Genomic DNA, 21864 nt, shown 5'->3' with positions numbered 1-21864 from the left:
TGCACACACTGAAAATAAAAAGCTGCAAGTTCCCTGTGGCAGGGCCCAAGCTAAGTATGTGACAAGAGGCGCCAGGTGGGTGCAACAGAGAGAGGGGGAAGAACAAAGACAACGGCTAAGGTACTGAGACCACTGCTTACCGTGCTGGTAATACTGTCTCCTTGTTTCCTCGTACTGACCCATTGGTCTGCCTGTATCCATCCGTTGTCTCGTCTCCTACTCAGATTGTAAGCTCCTTAGGGCAGGGACTGTCCTTCTGTTCTGCGTTTGCACATAGCCACAGCTGAGGCTCCTAGCTGCTACAGTAACAACAGCGAGATGCCTGTGATCAGCAGAACAAGCAGCCACTGGTCAGTGCTTTGCAGGCATCGTGGCAGAGGTGAGCTTTAGAGAGGGAGTGGAAGGAAGTGGTCAGGGCCTCAGGGTCACGCTCCAGCTGACCGATGCTGCCTCCTTGCACCAGGCTGGGGCCCTGCTACAGCACTGACCCCAATGGAAGAGCACTCGGGACCTGAACCAGCTGAAGCAGTCCCTAGACCTGGGCCCAGAGAAGCACCCATCCTAGCCTGAGCTGAGCCTGCAGAAGTGGGCTGGAAGTCTCGCAAGAACAGGCTCACATGCAAGATTAATGGTCCTTCTGCTTCTGCTCCCAGCCAGCAGTGCCACAAGGACAGCCTCTCTGCCATCCCAGTCCAGCCAGGTGGAAGAGCCTCTGGACAGGTTGTTCAGTAACTAGGCGGAAGCCCAGCAGGGAGGGAATCTGTCTCAGGGAAGCAGCACTACCTTGTGGTCAAGGGGCAGGCCACCTGGGTTCTATTCAGTGCTCTGCCATTGGCTTGCTGGGCACATCTCTTCCCCTCTCTGCACCTCAGTCTCCCTACCGGTGAAATGGGTGTAACGACCCCAATCCAGGCCCTGTGGGGTCAATGGGAATTTTGCCAGTAGTTTCAATGGGGCCAGGATTTTAACCCTCTGCAAACCATCCCCCAGCCTGCTCCCCCATCCCTCTGGTGAACCAGCCCATTTCCTCCCCCAAACCCCTCGCTGAGGCGAGGGTGGGAGCCTCCCACCCTGGACACATGCTGACTGGCTACCCTCCTTCCCTGCTGGCAGCTGTTACAAAGAAGGCAGCCAAGGGAAGGCTGATAGCAGGAATCTGCTGGCCATCCAAACTGCAACAATAACTTCCTCTTCCGTGCAGGAACGCCAGCTTCAGGTGCAGCTGTGGCACTCCCACTCCAAGCACCCAACGAGACCGAGGTGCGTGGGCTGGGAGGCACAGGAGAAGGCACTGTCGGGAGGCATGTTGGCACAGCGTGGTCGGGGCCTTGGAGATATCCATTCACAGCACATGATGAGGGGGAGCAAACACTGCTCCATGTTTCATTGTTAGCTTCCCTTGCTGTTCAGCATCGCTGATAAGTTCCCTGGTCCAGGGCCACCCAGAGGATCCAGGGGGCTGGGGCAAAGCAATTTCAGGCGTCCCTTCCATAAAAAACAGTTGCAATACTATAGAACAGTATATTCTCGTGGGGGCCCCTGCGGGGCCTGGGGCAAATTGCCCCCCCTGGCACTCCCCTCTGGCCAGCCCTGCCCTGGTCACTCCCACCTAGGCGGCAGGGCTAGAAAGGTATTAAACAGCATCCCTCCCCCCAGAACAAAACTACCTCTGCTGGCCACTGTGAAAGCAGCCAGAGAGAGGGCAGAGAAACAGCTGGATGCTGGGCAGGTTGGGTGAGAAGCACAAGCCTGTGCTCTTGGCAGCTCTGGTCCAGTCTTTCAGCTGGCCAGTCCCTTTCATTGCAGCCCCTTTATTCCTCCCATCGATCGTTCAGAGGAGGCTGTTTAGCTTCCATGCTCCCTACACTCAGACACACGCTACACTACTGGCCCTCTGATCCCTGACAGCAGGCAGCTAGCTCCATCTTGGAGCTGGCTCCGGCCAAGCCAGCCCCTGGGGTGCCCTGCCGGAGTGCACCTCCCACACACATTGGTGCAAACGGGTTTTACTAGCATAGCCATTCTAGGAGCTTGCCATTGGGATACTCATGGGAAGTGTTTTTAAGATTCCTTTCCACAAGTGTTCAAACTAGCCAGCTGGTATCAAGCTAAGGGCCCCTGCCGGGGACCCAGAGTGATGCCCCAGGGTTTATACAGCTGTAAGCTGACTGAGGTGAAAGTCATCCAATACATGATTTGTTCAGGCCTAAGCCACACTTTTGGCAGCACAGATGAGGCTCCATGAAAGAGAGACAGTAGAAGTGTAACACATGGGAAAAGAGTGTGTCACAGCCCTCCCCTTGCGACTGGTCTACTAGCCGGTAGCAGCTAATGGAGTTATTCTATTAGGGGCAGAGGTCTGTGCTGCAGTTCTGAAGGCCCTTGGTTTGTATCCCACTGATGACAGCGGGGTGAGGAATTACTGCAAAAACTCATCTCTTCATTGCTCATCTTGGACCCAAATGTATTTCTAGCCCTCAGAGCCTCTCCATTTTCTCATTGCAAATGATTTCCCTCTGGATCGTGCAGCCAGTACAAACAACATTTGACACCACTCATTTGAGCAGGATTTGTGCCATTTCGAACCCAGGGGAGCATTTGCAGAGTAGTGCCCAGCCGGGGACTCGATAGCTCAGAGTGGCCTGGTGAAAGCATCTGGCCCTGAGCCTGACAGTCAGCAGTGAGTGGCTGGAAGTTGTTGCAGTCTGATGGACACTGGGGGGCTTGTTTGAAGAGGTCTCACTCCAGTCATCACCAATCACAGCCATCGTCCCTGCCCTGGGGGCTGCTAGCAGCCTGGAGCTGAAGCCAATGACAGAATGGCCCTTGGTAACTCGAGTTTCTCATGGAGCCATCCCTCCACGGCAGACTTGAGGCAGGCTAGTGGGACAGCTTGCCTTGCTGTAGCTCAGGTGTTCTCAAACTGGGAGTCGGGACCCCCCAGGGAGTCGCAAGGTTATTACATGGGGGGGGTCATGAGCTGTCAACCTTCACCCCACACCCCGCTTTGCCTCCAGCATTTATAATGGTGTTCAAGTGTTTTTAATGTATGGGGGGGGGGTTACACTCAGAGGCTTATGTGAAAGGGGTCACCAGGACAAAAGTTTGAGAGCCACTGCTGGAGCTGTTCTGCCAATAAGCAGAGTCTCTCCGTTTCCTTTTTCCCCCAGCATCAGCCTCCCTTGGAAATATTTTCTAATGCAAGGAGAGTGAACGCACGTGGACTGCATCCATGCCCACCAGGACAAGCTCTGGAAAAGGTCTACCAGCCCCAGGCCGGCTGCTCAGGCCAGAAGCACCCCAGCACATGGGCGTAGTTGGGGGAGGGGGGAGAAATAGGAGGGTGTTGCCCCCCCCACCCCAAACTGCAAGCCTCAGGCAGGCTCTGAATTCCCCCCACCCACCACATACGTGGCCCTGTTGGCCTGACCAGAGCTGCCTCCCCAAATATAGAAGTCAAACTATGCCTATGCCCTAGTGCCAAGCAAGCAGCCCAGCAATCCCAAGGCAACCCTCACATTTACCCTCGCCAGCCTTTGCTCTAAGGCCAATAACAGTCTGACACTTCCCTGGACAATAAACCCTCCAAGAGGCAACGTTAATGATGATAACAGGAATACGATCCCCCTCCTTGCCAGCACTTCACTGACACTTCCCCTGGGGAGGTAGCAGAGAGATAAGGGACTTCCCACAGGCTAGGCAGCAAGTCAGTGTCAGAGCTGGGACTAGATCCCAGCCCCTGCTGTACCCACTAGACAGTGCCTTGGAACCCTCCGGTGGGATTTTAAAAGGCTCCACATAGCTGACAGTGGAACACGCACACTAGGGCAGGAAGCTTCACCCCAGAGCTGCTCCATTGATAAGGGTCAGGCGAGTCTGAATCCAAACCAGGGCAGAGAGGGGCAGTGCACATGGACTTAAAAACTTGTTCCATTTCACAGCAGAAAGCAGAGAAGTTAGATGAAAAAACACAGAATACTCTTACTGGAAGGTTGGGCTATAACACGCCTTGATTGCTTAGAATTCAGAACAATAGCGCACAAGAACCCCAAAACAGAGAGACACAAAGCAGGATGCTCCCTACACTCAATCCACCTCCACCTTACTGTTGGCCGCCAGCTGCAAACGGCTTGCTGCTAGGCCCAGCTCACACACTTCCCCAGAATCCCCTCACCTGCAAGCAGGACCAGGACAAACTCCTGAAATTGATAGTGACAGCTCCCAATACACCATAAAACGGAAAGTCTCAGCAGCCTGTGTAACTGCCAGAGAACAGGAGTTTTACTCAACTCTGAGTGGTCCCAAAGGCTGCAACTGCATTCCCATTGCCCCATTTCCCCAACCCCTCCAGGGCACCAAACGCCCCACTGAGCTCAATCCCCCTACGGTTTCAGTTATTAGATAGTACAGCCCAGCCCAGCCTGCGGTGCAGCCAGACTGTGTGCTGATCCACTCCTCGCTCTGTGGGCACCCAGCTGGCTCCCGCCCAGACATGCTGCAGAACCCAGCCCAGCCACCACTGACCCACTGTGGGACCTCAGGATAGCACCTTCTCCTCTGGGTCTCCCTTTCCCCCTCTGTACGCTGGGGTGAGGAGACTTCTCCCCTTAGGGAGAGTCCCTTCTGGTCCACAGCATGGTGTGCAGGACGTGCCAGTCTGCCCCAGCCAAAACAAAGTCTGACAGCAGGGGAGGAGACGTCCAGCCTGCAGCAGCTTGTAACAAAATGGCCATTAGAGGGCTGCAGCTACCTGCCAGATTTCAAGGCCAGCTCCTAGTTAAGTGTGCTGGGGGGAAGCGCCTATGAGTGGGCTAATCTGCAATCATAGGGAGTTAGGCTCCTAAGGGCCTGTGGAGATCTGGGCCTTAGTCTCTCTGTGCCCCAGCTTCCTATCTGGGAAATGGGAATAATAGCACTGCCCTGTGAGGGTAAGTATGTTAGTGGGGCTCAGGGTGGGTGCAGCATTCCCCCACCCCCTGTGGGCTGGAGAACTGGATCCTAAATGAGCACCTCCTGCCATGCTGCACCCCAGAAATGGCTTCAGGAGGGGGCAAAGTGAGCCATCCCACCGCTTGTCAGGTGCTTGTGTCCCCCCCTTCAGGGTAAAGCTGGAGACCAGACCTGGAAGTTCAGCGCGCTGTACAAGTGGACTAGAATACCTGGAGTTCAAGGAAACGTCCTCTTTAAATAAACTCGACATATTGGTGCATTGGGTGGTGAAGACAGGCAGCTCAGTGAGGGGCCAAGCACTTAGAGTGACCAGATGTCCCAATTTTATAGGGACAGTCCTGATATTTGGGGCTCTCTTATACAGGCTCCTATTACCCCCACCCCCTGTCCCAATTTTTCACACTTGCTGTCTGGTCACCCTGCAAGCAGTGGGCTCTGGGGCTGGGACCGTTCGTCCCCTCGGCTCAGAATGCTCCATGTGGCTCCTCGCTCACGGGCCCAGGGAAATCTTTCCAGGAAATAAGCTTGTTTCATGCCTCCCCCTAGTGTTGAGCACCACAGTGAAGAGAAGCGCCTGGACCAGACTATGCACAATATTCCTCCTATGCAGTTTAGCTGTAGCTGTGTCGGCCCCAGGAATCAGAGAGACAAGCTGAGTGAGGCCATAGCTTGTATTGTATATAAGAGATAAAAAAATTACCTCACCCACCTGCTCTCTCTATACACAATCCTGTCATGCAACAAAGGCCCGGGGGGATCTCAAAGCTTCCATCACTCATGATTCAGCAAAGCCTGAAAGAGAACACACTGGTCTGTGGATGTCCCCAAATCTTTCCTAAAGAGCTAGCAATGGGCTCTTCATTTGGGATGCCAATTTCTGTTATGCTGATACCCTGTCCAGGAGCAGCCTGTGTATCTTGTTCCAGCGACAGCCAGGTGTCCAGGACCCAGTTCCGCACTTAGCCATATCTATGGCTGTTTAAGCAGGTCGGTGCCAGGGACTTTGCACTTTGCAGCTTGTAAAGAAAATCTAACACATCCAGCTCAGCTCTGCGAAGGGCCCACACAATACAACTGTGCTTTTCATAGCCCCCCATCCCAAAAGCTGTACAAAGACAACAAGTACATAACAGCCAAGAGGAAGAGCATGAAGACAAGGGGGAAGAATCTGTAGGGCTTCTTCTGAGATTGACTTGCCATTGTCACAGTTCAAATGAGCTCCAATGTCCCAGCCCCCGCCATGCTGAGTAACTTCTAAAAGTGGGCCACTTATTAGGGTGCCTAAGTGAGGGCTAAGGGTGGGATTTTCTAAAGTGCCTATGTGATTTAGGAGTACAGCTCCCAGAGACTTTCAACAAGATCTGTGCTCCTGAATCAATCACTTAGGCATGTTTGAAAATCCCACCCTGAGCATTTTGGAAAATCTGGTCCTGACTGCATTTGCCGGCCACAGGCAGAAGACGACTAGTTCTGACAATGGCTGGAGTGCAGAGAGGTGCAGCTGTAGGCTACGTAGCTAAGACTGGAGACGGGAGCTGCAGGCATCCCAGGTGCAGAATACAGACTGCTCATGCTCCATCCCTCTCTCCGACGCACGGCCCCAGGCCTTCTGCGTTCTTTGCTGCTCATGGGAACCCCTTGGCTGCAGTAGGGGAAGGCATCCGTCTTCGGTGCAAACAGTTATTGTGTAATAACTGCCCTGGGGCATGTGTAATGTGGAACTAAGGACTGAAACGTTATTTGCTTTGGGCAATGGGACAATTTATTACCTTGCTGTGCTGCTTTTTTGGCAGCCCTGTTGTTACTGATTGATGTGGGGGCATCCAGGGAGCCAGACAACAGGAGAACGAAGCATGCGCCTGCCTCCTCGCCAGCCTGGCCTCATCGCCTCTGTATTGTCACGTGTTTCTCATGGGCTGCATTCGTCACCATTTAGTGCTCGACTGTTTAATCAGAAGACTTTGTGTTGACATTTCCCTGTGGGCCTCCTGGGAGTCACCGGGATGGAGTCAGTGGAGTTACCCTGGGGATTTGATGGGTCCAGGGAGGCTTAGGCCTTTATGAAAGCAAAGGACGAGGGACAGCATGGCCTAGAAAGCTTCCCCCGCTGCAGCTCTGCCCATTCTCCTCCAGCCTCACCACTGGTGCCTGTGGAGATCTATAGATCTTCATGCAGCCCATAACGCATTCTCCTCTTCCAGTCCTGAGCCGTCCCCCTCCAACAAAGGCCAACCGGCATGCCAGGCAGGGAGGTGCTTGGTGCTGTTGTCATGACCTAGAATTTCTTCTGCGCAGAGGCCTCCCGAAGTGAGAAGCTAATACCTGTGATCACAGGGCTGCTTGGGATTTTGGTTGTTGTTGAATAGTTCTTTAAGGCTTGTAAAATACATGTATTGTAGTGCATATGTGTGCACACATCTAACTCAGTACAGAGTGGGAGTGGATTTTACACATTAAATAACTTATAAACCATATATGTGTGTACATGCAATTGGATTGGGGGTATGCATACATATTACAAAATATAATAGATATAGAAAGACGTTTATAATTTTTTTAAAGTTTCAATTAAGTCAATGTAATTTAATATTTTTTCTGTCTCTCTTGGAAACCTAAATGCACTGAGCTAGTGCAGGACACCCCCAAAAAAAGAAAGTAACGAGAAGCAAAAGTCTAGCTATTATTTCTTTGAGTTCTGATTATCTAAGATGGTGTTAGTAACACAGGAAAGGACATTTCTAAAGGCAAGAAGCCAAATCCTGAAGTCTTGTCTCAATTTTCAATAAATCCTGTCAGGCAAAACTCAATGAGAGTTTTCCTTGATTATGGGCTCAAGGGTTTGGGTCAGTAATTTTCACATCCTGAGAGAGTCTGACTAATATTTGCTTTCCTTCCACCTGCCGACTGAGGTTAACCCTAGGTATTTTTTGCGCTTCTGTTTCCGATGTCAAGAGTTCCTATAGGAAAGCACCCAAGAGCCCTGAGGCCAAGTTAAACCCAAGCCTTTATTCACTCTGATCTCCCCTGGAAGATAATTTGTCCCATGCCCCATGGCTCTGTCCCCAGCCCGCTCAGAGCCAGACAAAGCCAAGCAAGGGCAGCAGGAGCTATGTTAGATTCCACGAAAAGGGGAGAGACTCCTTTAAGATCTTCCCAGAGGAGAAAGATACTCCAGTTGTCGAAGGGGTATTATTTACCCAATCTCCTTTATGTCACAGGGCAGATTTAGATTGAGAAGATTAATGGCTCAGAGGAGTGTGGGAGAAATCCCAAGGGACTGCTTGGTATCAAAAACAAAGTTTCTTCTCCCCCCAAGGTTAAAACACAACTGAAAATAGACCTGTCATTGGCCCAGTGCTAACCAAGGGGCTGTAGGGGCTTCCACATCTCAAATCCTGTTTATTCAGGATTATATCCCCAATTGCCTCAGCTAGTGGGCAGGGGCGGCTCTAGGAATTTCACCGCCCCAAGCACGGCAGCACGCCGCGGGGGGCGCTCTGGCAGTCGCCGGTCCCGCAGCTCTGGTGGACCTCCTCCAGATGTGCCTGTGGAGGGTCCGCTGGTCCCGCGGCTCCAGTGGAGCATCCGCAGGCACGCCTGCGGGAGGTCCACCGGAGCCGCCTGCCGCCCTCCCGGCGACAGGCAGAGCGCCCCCTGCAGCATGCCACCACAGGCATGCGCTTGGCGTGCTGGGGTCTGGAGCCGGCCCTGCTAATGGGCAGCAGGATCCTGGGCACAGCAGAAGTGCCTCCAGGGGACTGATAGCAAGGGAGGCCCTGAGAGCAGGGATTGGGAGGAGAGTGCCTGGCAAGGATCTCGCCTGCCATTTTACAGGGTCTTACTCCTCTACCTCACATCTCTCCTTTCTCCCTCCCACTCTGTCCCTTCCTCAGTTTCACTTCTTCTCATTCCCCCTCTACATCTAAATCCTCTTTGCCTCTGTCTCTTATCTCCCTCTCTCTTCCCCCTGCTGCCCCTGGCCCTTTCATCTCTCCCTCTCTGCTCCCCTCACTCATGTTCCTGCAGGATCCCTGCAGATATCTGTGCCTTCTCCCCTTGCTATGCCTGCTGCTCCCTTTGTTTCCCTGGGGGAGGTTTCCCCAGGCACTGCGATGGCCAGAGGGCATTAGAAAACCCTCCGGCATTGGCCCATGAGCTGTGGTTCCCATCGAAGTCGCTGGGTCCACTCAAGAAGTTTCCCTGATAATTCTCTTCACACCTTCTATGGGCCATCTTAATTATCACTTCAAAAAGTTTTTTTCCCTCCTGCTAACAATAGCTCATCTCAATTGATTAGACTCTGCCTGTTGGTATGCATCCTTCCACCTTTTCATGTTCTCTGTATGTATAAATATCCCCTGTCTGTGTGTTCCATTCTATGCATCTGAAGAAGTGAGCTGCAGCTCACGAAAGCTCATGCTAAAATAAATTTGTTAGTCTTTAAGGTGCCACAAGTACTCCTGTTTTTTTTGTGGATACAGACTAACACGGCTGCTACTCTGAAACCTGATAATTGTGTGATTGATGAAAAGTTGGTGGTAAAATGATACAGCAGCCAGAAGTGCAGGCCTGACTCCATCTGTACTGTGCCTGCCCCAGCCCCACCCTGTGGCTCCCGGCCAACACTTCACATGCACTGTCTGAATACTGCCCTGCCCTGCCAGCCTTGTCACCCCACTGGCCTTGTCACCCCACTGGCCCATGCTTTGTGTCCTCTGCCTTGAGTACTCATCAGTGGGGGCACCTTGTCTTGTCTGATGCTCACAGAGCACCAGGCATGCCTAGCACTTGGGGTGCATAACCACCAACCACCCTGTTACCTTCCAGCAATGGAGAGAGTGGGGGAAATGCAGGCTGAGGTGGAGCAGGGGCAGCCCCCTGCCTGTGACAGAGCTTCAGGCACATGTAGCTGGGAGGACAGGTCTTCCTTTCCCTTCCCTCGGAGCCCTGGCAGACAGACCAGGTTGCTCAGTAGAGCTTTTATTAACCAACAGCTAAAATCTGCCCTCTGTGTGACAACCTCAACTCCCTGCGCCACCAGTGGGTGCTCATGCTCAGCACCTGCCAGCAGCACGCTGGGAGCAATCACATTGCAGGGATTATAAACCCACCCTGGGAGATGGCAGGGATGCAGCACCCCTGTGAGGGAGGGGAATGGCAAGCCCACAGTTTTGTAAGCTGGACCCCTGAGCACAGCCCCTCTGCCACAAAGGAATTTAGAGCAGCCTGAGGGCTGCTCTAGGCTCTGCCAGATGGAGATGGCTAGGCACAGTGCACTCTGGCCACACCCTTTCCCCATGCTGCTCCCTATGTCAGGGGCTGCAGGATGGCTGCCAAAGGAGCCAGCTATACCTATTCTATACCTGCTTGGGACCAGTCCAGCTGGCTCTGTTCCCACTCCCTTTGGCCTGCCAAAGCAGCACAAAGGGGACGGAGCGTAGCCAGGAGCTGACCTCAGGTCTGTGGCTTCAACTGCTGTGCCTGAGAGCTGCAGACAGACCCGAGCTGCTGTACAAGCTCTGGAGCTGCATGCACCAGAGAGGAACAAGCAGAGCCTGTGGGAGCTGCTGTCATGCCAGGGAGTGGGGAGTTCTCCACTACGCCCCCCCACGGCCATGAATAAATAAATCTTGTAGGCTCCCGGTGCTGGAAGCAGTGGAGTTCTCCTTGTCAGCACCCCCGACAGCATGATCATTTATTTATTTATGGATAATTAGGGCAGCAGCTTCATTATGCTGCACAGAAGCATTATTAATGTGCCAGTGTCAAAGTCAAGGCAGCATGCAAGGGCCTTGAGATCTCCCATGCGGAGACAGGGCTGCTCCAGAAGCACTCAGCATGGAGCACGGGGCTGCAGTGGCAGCTGATGCTGCAGCGGCGGCCGATGCTGCTACTCACACTATGGTTGTGTTCTGGTCTTTTAACCCAGCCCGGGCAGTGCTAGAGAAGGCAGCTGGGAGGCTGCTCCTGTGGAGAAGGCCTGTAGCCTGTGATGGGCTAGGATCTTGTGAACAGTCTGGAGAATGATAGCCTGGCCCTAGAGTTCTAACCCTAACAAACCCCCCCTCACTCTCCAGAACTGGCCAGTTCTGCAGGGTTTAGAGCAATGGCTATAGGTCCCTGGGGGTTAGTCCCTATGCATTTCTACAGGGCTCTCCCAACCGATGGACACTTGGGTTCTAGTCCTGACTTAGCCAGGTGACCTTGACCAAGCACCTTCACCTCCCTGTCCCCATCTGGAGCTAGATGGGCTGCTCGCTGGGCGCTGGCTTGAGGAGGGTCTGTAAAGCCCTCTCTAGCTCCTCGGCCGGAAGGTGACGCCAGGTGTTCTAATCTCAGCAGCTTGTCGTTCTGTCACAGGCAGGGGGGCAGATGGGCTCTCCTCAGGGGGTAGGGAATCCCCCCAAGGAAAAAAAAGCTGCTTTTGATTTACAGGAGTAGGGAGGGAAGCTATAAAAATTGACCAATGAATAAAGGCATCACTGGAGTACTGCAGCAGAGAGCCCTGTCTCTTGGTACTGCTTTCACAATAGGAATATCAATAATTAGTATAAACAATAAATAGTGATGCTGATCCCCACACAGGGGTGTGAGGCACTTTTACAGACGAACCAACACTCACTTTGGGTGGACTGTCCTGCTGCTCCCTGTAAACCCCAGTCCGGTGGAGTGCTGACACAGGGAGACAGACCCTGACTGGAAGGAGGGAGAGCACCTGTCTGCTTGTAGCTCCCCAAAGGTCACACCAAGTGAGGTTACCCTTGTTAATTACAGCCTCTGGCCACTGGCAAGGAGACTCGGGGGGGGGGGGGGGGAACAGAGCCCAAGCCTGAAGCCATGACATTCACACCAGACTGTGGGGTCAGTGGGTGTCTGAGCATGTGGATCAGGGAGCAGAAGTTGTATAAGTAATGGGATGCAGAAGACAACCTAACTCTCCCTGGCAGCCCCTGCCATCCTGCATGTGGCCCCCACAGCACTGCAGCTGGGTGCCAGGATACAGCAGAAGATGCTGGCAGACAGTGCGCTCCTGCCCAGGGAGGTCTGCATTCCCTGGCCCCTCGCCTTGGACTGGGCAGCTTAGGGCAGGATTCCCATGGCCCCGTCTTGAAGGGCTTAGTTAGGCTTCTCCCAGTTTAACTCTAATAATAGCCTGCCTTGGAGTTTAACCTCTGCCCCCAGCCAGCTGCTCACCAGTAGATTCCAGGTCACAGCCTTCAGGTGCTGGCAGCTGGGTCTGCCCTCCCCCCCCCCAAAACCAGCCCAGCAGGAGGCCCCCTCCGTGTTCCTGTGCCCCCTTTCCCATGGCGTTGGCTCAGAGGCTGCTGGGCAATTTGCACACAGTGCAGAATAATGCTATTAATGCCATCTGGTGCCCAGACAGAGATCCCCCTGCTTAGGAAATCCAGACATGGCTTTTTGTGCCTCTTAATCTGTTCACTTCAAGCCATGGGGGACTTGGGGAATGGGCCGTTCCCATCTGTGAGACCCTCCCCGTTAACATGTGTGAGGGACAGTGCTCAGATGAGGAGCTGACAAGGTTTCCATCAGCCATGGGCACAAGGCAGATGCCCTAGCGTGGGCCACGGAGGCTGCTGGGCCAGCCCTTCAGCAGCACACAGGGGGCTTAGGGATGGTGGGGAGATTATGGGGAAAAGGAGCATGTTTGACCCAGGTCTGACTGAAGTAACTGCACTGTGATCTCCTCCCCATAACCCTCTCCCTGGCAGTCTGTCACCCCAGCAGTCACCCCTCACCCCGGCACCCACCCCTCATGCACAGAAGGGCTGAAATAGCTGGGCTCCCCGGGGAGGCAGCCCTGACGTCCGGGTGGGTTTGCAGACATGCCCTGGCCCAGGGTTTGTCTCACACCCCTGCTCTTTCCCTTCGGTCCCACATGCAAGTGGGTCAGTGAGGGAGATGTGAAGAAGGGTTGGAAACAATCTGCTGGCTGGGAAAGGGCCCTGGGCCAGCACCAGACATGGGCTGGAATTATCCCCACCCAGGGGTGCAGCATCAGGGTCTGGGGCTAACGGGCCACTTGGCCTTGAATGGTCCTTTCAAATGGGTTTACTTCTGCTGAACATTCAGTGCCCCCCTGTATTTAGCTGTGGCACTCAGTGCCCCCCGAGTCAGCAAAAAGGGGGTTCTCTGGCTCCAACACTCATCCCTCCCCAACAGGAGCTGGTCCAACAACAGAAATTCCCTCCCAGCCCTGCTCTCTAGGAGCCAGAGTGGTAGCTCAGGCCCCAAGTTTAGCTTATTTGGGGTCTCCACCCTCACCCTTCTCCAGCCAAATCCTCCTTTGCTTGGCCTCCAGGCCTGACAGTCCCAGGAGGACTCCCACTGCCCTGAGCTCAGGGTGTGTTCAGGGAGCACGATAACATTCCCCCCCACACACACACCCGCCCCACACATCCAGAGTGTGCTGGTGTGGTTTGACCCAGACTGGAGCTCTCAGCACCCTCATGACTGACTGAGCTGACTGTCTGATTTAGGGGTCACTCTCCAGAGGATTTTAAAATGAGCAAGAATTAAGAGGTCACCACCACCACATGCCAAACACCCCCAGAGCTTCCCATAGGCCTTCACCTCCCTCCGCTGGCTGGAGCAATACATGTTCCCCAGCCATGGGGGATAGCCAGGGCCTCAGCTTAGCTCATCAGCAGCGAGGGGGTCTGCTGGAGAACTGGCACACTGGACTGCAGTGATCCTGCTAGTCCTGTCTATTCCCTATAGATCGTATTAGCAAAGACACTTAATTATTTATTCAAGTGCTCCCAAGGTGGCATGTCACAACCGTGTCAAGATCTCTTAATTAGCAGATCATTGACTCAGTTCTCCTGCAACGCTATGATCTAACTGGGCCATTGGGTAGATGGCACATGCCAAAAATCCCTGTAGAAAAAAACAGCACCTGGCTGAGGCGTGGCATGTGTTACAGCTGAAACCTCCCATATTCCTGTCTTAAAAAGGCATAGCCCAGGGGGTTAAAGCCCATGTCAAACACCCCCCTAAAAGGTTGTTACACAGAGCAGGGAGAAAGTTCGCTCTTGTTAACCTCTGAGGCTAGGACAAGAAGCAATGGACTTAAATTGCAGCAAGGGCAGTTTAGGTTGGACATTAGGGGGAAAAAAAAAATCTTGTGAAGGTGGTTAAGCACTGGAATAAGTTGCCCAGGGAGGTTGTGGAATCTCCGTCATTGGAGGTTTTTAAGAGCAGGTTAGACAAACACTTGTCAGGGATGGTCTAGAAGATAATACTTAGTCCTGCCTCAGTGCAGGGACCTGGACTAGAGGACCTCTCGTGGTCCCATCCAATCCTACACTTCCAGGATTCTAGGAAAGGCTGGACTTTTAACACAAAGCCAGTGTTGGTTAGACTAGGGAGAAAAATGGCACCTCAGCTTCACCCTTTCTCAAGCCTCTGAACTGGAGAAATCAATTTTGGTTTTTGTGAACAGGACAATGACAAGCTGTGTTCATGTAGTTGGAATTAACAGTGCACCTCCCTCGAGGCCTTACAGAAAGTGACTCCCCCACAAACACACACACCTGCTTCTCTCCAGCTAGAGCTGGAACATTTAAGGAGGCAGCAGAAGAGGATTTCAGAAAGGACCGCGAACCAGTGGGCTGCTGAATACACCCCACAGGCTGCAGCCCTGTTCAGAGTGGGGAAAGAGGAATGCATGCAGCCCTGATACGGGGCCCAAGCACGAGGGTACTTCAGAAAGCAGCTGTCCTCTTGTGCCCAGCCCCTGGGATGGCAGTGGAAAAGCAGGGCTTGAGGAGAAGAGATAGGAAAACAGGAGCTCCTTTTACACTGGGTGGGGAAGAATTCCCTGCTGCAACTCACTGAGCACTAGCTTACACTCAGGTAATCTGAAGCCATGAAGCAAATACCCAGCCACTGAAATAAAACTCAAACTCAGATGGGGAGAAATTTAAAATATAAATGGGTGACAGGCACCACTGACAGGACACACAATAGGACCTTACAAACGGTCCTGGCCTATGCATTACATGGTAGCACATCCTTGCTGTTTGTATAAGTAACACTGCCCAAAATATAAATCAATGGCTAAAAGGCCATTGAAAATATTACAGCATCAGTTCTTTAAAGCTATTCTGTGCTAGTGAGTTACAGCACAGTCCTGTCTGCCTGGCCTCAATGAAATTCAAGTTGGGCACTTTATTCCCATCCTCCAGGAATTCTGATCGCTCTTGGGGCAATGGCATTTGTACAGAGTCTCTCTTAAAGCTCTGTGTTTATTAAAAAGCACCTTAGCTGTTTAAAATCTTTTCAGTTTTAATAACCTACTTTTCTTTTCACCATGAACCCTTTAGTCTCATTATCTGAGCTGAATCTAGAGCAAAAATTAACCAGGTTAGTCAGTTTCACTTTTGCTGACAGTGAGCTTTCATTTTAGGGCTCTCCTGTTTTAGCAACATGCTGCAATGTTTGTGTTTCAAACCCTCCAGAGGAAATGTCTGAATCTAAACAAAAGCCAGCTTTCAATGGGATTTAAAACAGAAATCATAACAATATTTCTAGTGATCTTGAGTTCTGTAATATTTATACCACGCTGCTGTGAAATACTGGAACATGAACTCAGTGTCCCCTGAGAAACAGTTTTAACATGCAACTCAACTTGTATAATAATAATGCTACAGCCAGAACCTACACATGCAAACAGAGTTGGACACAAGGTGGCAGTAACAGCATGTCTGCATAGCCAGGCCCTTATCCCATGCCCGGCTCTGTTGCTGGGGAGTCTTCCAGAGGGGCTGGAGTGGGATAAGAAAGTTGAACCAGCCACAGGTTCATATAGGGATGAGTGAACCCAGGGATGGACCCAGAATCACTCCCCATCACAGCCACACTCCACACTAGGGTCTTATCCCTCCCTCGCTGCCCTGCTGCTTCTTCCAGCAGGGGCACATGGACCCGCTGCAGTATACCTCATCCTGGGCCTTGCCTCAAGCTGTGGCTGTCCCCCATCATCACTCCAGGCATTTTGGTGACACCCCTTGGGAGTGCGAGGCCCCATACAGACTAGCTGCCCACCTGAGGCTCTAAAATGCCTCTACATTAATTGCTGGTTGCTTTCTTCCTGCCAGGGATTTGAATTAGGGCTGTCGATTAAATTGCAGTTAACTCAAAAATATTAATCATGCTATTAAACAAGAGAACAACAATTGAAATTAAATATTTTAGGATGTTTCTACAATGTCAATTATAGCAATTTCAGTTACAACACAATACAAAGTGTATGGTACTCACTTCATATTTATTTTTTATGACAAATATTGGCACTGTAAAAAACAAAAGAAATAGGTGAACTGAAAAATACTAATAGAAGTACTGTAGTGCAATCTCTATCATGAAAGTGCAGCTTACAACTGTAGTTTTTGTGCTACATTACTGCACTCAGAAAACCCTGATGCAAGACTTTAGAGCCTGCAAGTCCACTCAGACCTACTTCTTGTTCAGCCCAATCACTAAAACAAGATGGTTGACATTTATGGGAGATAATGCTGCCCTCTTTTTCATTAGAGTGTCACCTGAAAAGTAAGAACAGGCGTTCGCATGGCACTGTTATAGCTGGTGTTGCAAGATAGTTACATGCCAGATGCTCTAAAGATTCATGTGCCTCTTTATGCTTCGGCCATCATTCCGGAAGACCTGCTTCCATACTGATGATGCTCATTAAAAAAAAAAAGTGTTAATTAAATTTGAGACCGAACTCCTTGGGGGAAAAATTTTATTTCTCCTACTCAGTTTCATCCGCATTCGGCAATATATTGCATATTATAGCAGTCTCAAATGATGACCCAGAACATGTTTGTTTTAAGAGCATTTGCACTGCAAATTTGACAAAATGCAAAGAAGATACCAATGTGAAATTTCTAAAGATAGCTACAGCACTCAACCCAAGGTTTAAGAATCTGAAGTGCCTTCCAAAATCCAAGAGGGACGAGGTGTGGAGCATGATTTCAGAAGTCTGAAAAGAGCAACACTCCAATGTGGACACTACAGAACCCAAACCAGCAAAACCACACACCCTTCACCTTCTGCAGGTGGCATCTGACTCAGAGGATGAAAATGAATATGCATCAGTCTGCACTGCTTTGGATTGTTATCAAGCAGAACCTGTTATCAGCATGGATGCATGTCCCCTGGAATGGTGGTTGAAGCATGTACATGTGAATCTTTAGCACATCTGGCATGTAAATATCTTGTGATGCCAGCTACAAGACTGCCAAGCAAATGCCTGTTCTCATTCTCAGATGACATTGTAAACAGTAGTCAGCATTATCTTCCACAACTGTAAACAAACTTGTTTGAGATTGGCTGAAGATAGATAGATTGGACTTTTAGAATTATGTACAAAAAAATTCTGCATTCAAAAATAAAACCAACGTAGAAGTTTAGAGCCTACATTTGTAAGTTCAACTTTCAAGACAAAGACATGGCTCTACAGTACTTGTTGTAGGTGAAGTGAAAAATACTATTTCTTTGGTTTTACAGCGCAAATATTTGTAATCAATAGAGCACTGTACACGTTGTATTCTGTGTTGTACTTGAAATAAATATATTTGCAAATGTAGAAAACCTCCAAAAATATGTAAATAAATGACAATCAAAAAGATTCATCTTTTTAAAATCTCCAGACAGCCCTAGTTTTAATACCTCTGAACAGAATAGAAAACTAATGAGCTCATTAATCTCAGCACAAGGCTTTTAGGGGACAGTGCACTGCTCACATCCTGCACCTGGTGGTCAGGGGCACAGAGCCACCACCCCAGCTCCACTTGAGGGCAGCCGCTCAGCATCTAGAGGATTGTGTTTCCAGAGAAGTGGAAGTGCAGGGATTCCCAGGTAACCCAAAACCAGGATTACACTAGATGGCCAGTAGATGGCCCTGTTGGTCCAGCCAAGTCCACACAATATATGTCCCATTGAATATCAAATGGCCATAGGCTATGGGAACTCCTCTCCAGCCTCTCTCTAAGAGGATCTATGACTCTCCAACCAGGAAGGGTGCTTTCCCTAAAGGCTGCATATCCCTTGCTCAGTAGACCCCAGCGCACCATGTCCCTAGGGGCCCAGCTCCAGCAACCTCATAGGACTTTCCTCTTCTCCCATCCAAGTAGCCCACTGAGCCACACACTCCAAGGATGAGGACAAGGTGCTCACCCCCAGAATATCACATGTGAGCATGCATGGCCATCCCTCCCTGCCAATCTCCTAGGGCAGCCAGACCACCACACTTAAAACGAGGGAGAATTTAGCTGTTGCTAGGACTCAAACCCTCAGGTCAGGCAAGGCACCAAACTAACAGTCTGCAGCCCCTAGCTCAGCAGACAGGAGACCAACACAGGGGTGGGGGGTGAAGAGAAGAGGAGCAGGGGACAGCTACCACCCCCGGGGTTAGGTGGCAAGAGGACCCAGGCCCACTCAACTCCCCAGGTCCCACTACTGGGTCAGCAGGGATCTACCCACAACACACTGACCAATCTTCAGGCAGCAACACAACCTGGCTACCATCAGCTGTCCCAGGGCTACTTCCTCTCCTCCCCTCCCCTCCAGGTGTACCTGAGTCCCATGGTCATCCTCCACCTCCTCAGGATACACTACCTAGGGCCATCCAGCTGCTCCTCAGCATCAGCCAGGTCTAGCAGCTTAGGGCAGTAGATGTCTTCTACAGGGTCCTACACCAGTAGTGGAGAGAGCAGATCCATCTCCCTTAGCCACTCCAGCCCAACTGAGCCACAGGGCCCGCCTTTTATACTTCCTGTCCCTGCCCCGCCCCTCTGCTTCTGGCCCCATGGGTGTGGCCTTCCTGGCTCCGCCCACCAGGGGGCCTCTGGCGGTCTCTCCCTGTCCGTCTCCAAGGGCAACTATGCCTCTTTGCTACAGGGGCCAGTGCCAGGCATCCTTCCCCCCACTCCTGCCTGGCTTCTGGAGGCCGCTTGCTTTGCTGCCCTGAACCCGGCTGTGCAGAGCCTGTCCTTGCCTGCCCTGGTTTCCCTCCCCTGACCAAGCGGAGGCATGGTGTTCCCAGACACCCCGCCAGAACGGTGAGGGCAGGAGGGTGCAGCAGAGCATGCACCAGCCATGTGAGACTCAGGGGGGCCCAGAGAGAGGGGGACCAAAACGGTTTTAGATCATTCACCCCTTTTTTAAAAAATGGGACATTTCCCATGTGCATCAGAAGGGCAGGTCAGTTGGCTTCAAAATGGAGGGGTGGATGCAAAAATCCAGGGTGGGCTTATGCACAGGGCAGGGGCACCATTTATTCCCTCTAGGAAGCCTGTGATTCCCCCGCAGAAACAAAAATAGGACCAGCCTTATGGGTGGGTGACCACCCAGGGGGGAAACATCAGCACTTAATTTGTGCCAGGGATTGCCGGTGCTGAGCCTGGCACCTCTAGGCTTGGCAGTACATAGCCCTGGCGCCTGTGGGCTCCCGGCCAGCAGCTGCTGCTCTCCGGCTGCCAGAGGCAGGAGGCAAGGAGCGGTGCAGGAGTGGGGTGCAAGGTCGCAGAAGGGAGCTTGGTGCAGTAGGGTAGGGGAGGTAGCAGGCCTGGGAGTGGGGAGCCCAGGGAGGCAGCAAGATCCAGGGGCAATGGGGGGATGTGTGGGGAGACCGGGAAGGCAGCAGCGGACAGGGACAGTGGGAGGATGGGCCGGGGTGATGGACGGGGAGGCCGTGGGGGCCAGGGGCACAATTATCCTTAAGGCCAGCCCTGAATATCCCCCTCTGCCTGATGAAGAGAAGGGATGCGAGGAGGGATCTCCTACTGCCCAGGTGATGGGCCACAGAAATTGGGGGCAGGGGGCTCCCTCATGCTTGCCTGGTGAAACTGTTCTACTTGGCTTAACTATTCTTTGAGCCAACCCCAAAACAGGACTCTGGCAGCAGGCTGGTGGTTAGGCTGCATACCTGGCTCGTGGGAGATGCTGGTTCACATCTTCCCCCTGGGTGGCTGTGAAGCAGATCGAAGTGAGAGCTCCTGGTGTGTACCTGGGTGCTGCGCTCAGGGGCTCCCTGCCTCTGGAAGCTGTTCCAATGGAATTAACTCTTCTTTGGGCTGGGCCAGCGCCAGGACTCCCTCTACACGCTGGGGGTGAGACTAGGCGTGGGTTCAAACCCCCTGCTTGGCCTGCTGAGAAGCAATTTGAAGAGAGCTCTCCTGCAGCCTGGGTGTGCGCTTTGAGGTATAGTGCTGAGGGGCTCCCTCACTCTTGCCTTCTGAAGTTGTTCCACTTGATTTAACTGTTCTTCAGGCCAGGCCTAAAGTCGGAATCGCTCTATAGGCTGGGGTTAGGGTCCTTGCTTGGGCTGTAGGAGAGGCTGGCTCAAATCCCCATTGCCTGTTCAGCAGGAGTTTGCACAGGGATTTCCTGCCTTCCCACTGATTGCCCTTTGGGGTGTGACATCCTTGTCTGAACCCCCTCCCTTTCTCAGGAGGCCATTTCTATCTTGGGACAGGGAGGGGATTCAGATAGGGCTTGCCCACCTCTGACCAGGGCCGCCCAGAGGATTCAGGGGGCCTGGGGCAAAGCAATTTTGGGGGCTTCTTCCATAAAAAAAAAGTTGCAATACTATACAATGCTATATTCTCGTGGGGGCCCCTGCAGCCCCGGGGTAAATTTTCCCACTTCCTCCCCCCACCCCTTCCTTGGGCAGCCCTGGGAAAAATAAACATTTAAAAACCTTCTGCATCTCGGCACAAATCCAGTTTTGAGAAAACTTCTTTTCAAGTCACCTTTACAAGGTATCACTGGTTTTCAGCATCAGCTAGTGCTAAAAGGCACTAAAGCTCATTAAAAGGGTTGGACAAATATTTTCCATCAAAACTTTTTTTGGATCAAAAACTAGGGTTTTTTTAAAAGCAGAAAAAATCACGGACACTGTCTGCTTTCCTTCAAAATTTGTTGTGTTTTTTTTAATTGAAAAGCAGAAATTAGTCTGCCAAAACCTGAACATGGTTTGGGGTTTCAGAAGTGTGTGGCCAAATATTTGCTGCTTGCTGTATTTGACTGTTTAAAGAAACAGTAAAAAAAATCTGCTTAAAAAAATCCAAAACTTTTGAACCACCTCAGCTTGTGACCAAACGCCTGAGCCCATCCAGTCAGAGATTTTTCCAGGTTTCTGATACTCTGCTGGCTTCCTTGACTCATATCTGTCTCCATAACTTCATTTAGGTTAGAACATAAGAATGGCCACACTGGGTCAGACCAAAAGTCCATCCAGCCCAGTATCCTGTCTACCGACAGTGGCCAATGCCAAGTGCCCCAGAGGGAGTGAACCTAATCGGTAATGATCAAGTGATCTCTCTCCTGCCATCCATCTGACAAACAGAGGCTAGGGACACCATCCCTTACCCATCCTGGCTAATAGCCATTTATGGACTTAACCTCCATGAATTTATCTGTTTCCTAGAGACTGGCTCCTGGGGTCCCTCACAAACTGGAGACGGTTACTGTGGGTTTGTCTTTAGTATAGCTTATGTACATACTCCACGAACTGAGCATTTGAGCTTGTTCCAGAATATGGGATGAGCCTATGTTGTGAAAACTAATATGCTCAAAATAGCACATGCATGTGAATGGACACAGGGTGCTAAAATTAAATTAACCCAGGAGTTCTCAAACTGGGGGTTGGGACCCCTCAGGGGGTCACAAGGTTATTACTGGGAGTTGTGAGCTGTCAGCCTCCACCTCAAACCCTGCTTTGCCTCCAGCATTTATAATAGTGTTAAATATATTAAAAAGTGATTTTAATTTATAGGGGAGGGGTTCACACTCAGAGGTTTGCTATGTGAAAGGGGTCAATAGTACAGAAGTTTGAGAACCACTGAATTAACCCCTCTGGACCCTCGGGGAACGTAGGGGAAGGAGGTT

The 21864-nt window shown here is 51.6% G+C and overlaps 1 protein-coding gene and 1 long non-coding RNA gene across 5 annotated transcripts in view; both read right to left on the bottom strand.

Moving 5' to 3' along the window:
* DSCAML1 (DS cell adhesion molecule like 1) overlaps positions 1-217 on the bottom strand; it is a 349813-nt gene extending 349596 nt beyond the window's left edge. The window contains exon 1 of one of the 3 annotated variants that reach the window (XM_039496729.1): positions 141-217. In XM_039496729.1, the coding sequence (XP_039352663.1) occupies positions 141-201 (61 nt within the window). In that variant the 5' untranslated portion in view covers positions 202-217. The remainder of the gene's footprint in view (positions 1-140) is intronic. The other 2 variants (XM_039496725.1, XM_039496726.1) reach the window with 2 other exon arrangements.
* A 936-nt stretch (positions 218-1153) lies between these two features.
* LOC120375800 lies at positions 1154-18694 on the bottom strand. 2 transcript variants are annotated; one of them, XR_005586785.1, is made up of 3 exons: positions 18550-18694; positions 5660-5742; positions 1154-1485 (listed from the first exon to the last, which is right to left on the bottom strand). It is a non-coding gene; the product is annotated as an uncharacterized LOC120375800 (long non-coding RNA). The 2 variants fall into 2 exon arrangements; XR_005586784.1 differs by lacking the exon at positions 1154-1485 and adding an exon at positions 2385-2802.
* Between the last annotated feature and the right edge of the window lie 3170 nt (positions 18695-21864).

The sequence above is a fragment of the Mauremys reevesii genome, linkage group 12 (assembly GCF_016161935.1).
Source record: "Mauremys reevesii isolate NIE-2019 linkage group 12, ASM1616193v1, whole genome shotgun sequence".
Classification (NCBI taxonomy): domain Eukaryota; kingdom Metazoa; phylum Chordata; order Testudines; family Geoemydidae; genus Mauremys; species Mauremys reevesii.
The sequence above is the reverse complement of the archived record's forward strand: the minus strand, read 5'-3'. Positions and strand labels throughout refer to the sequence as shown.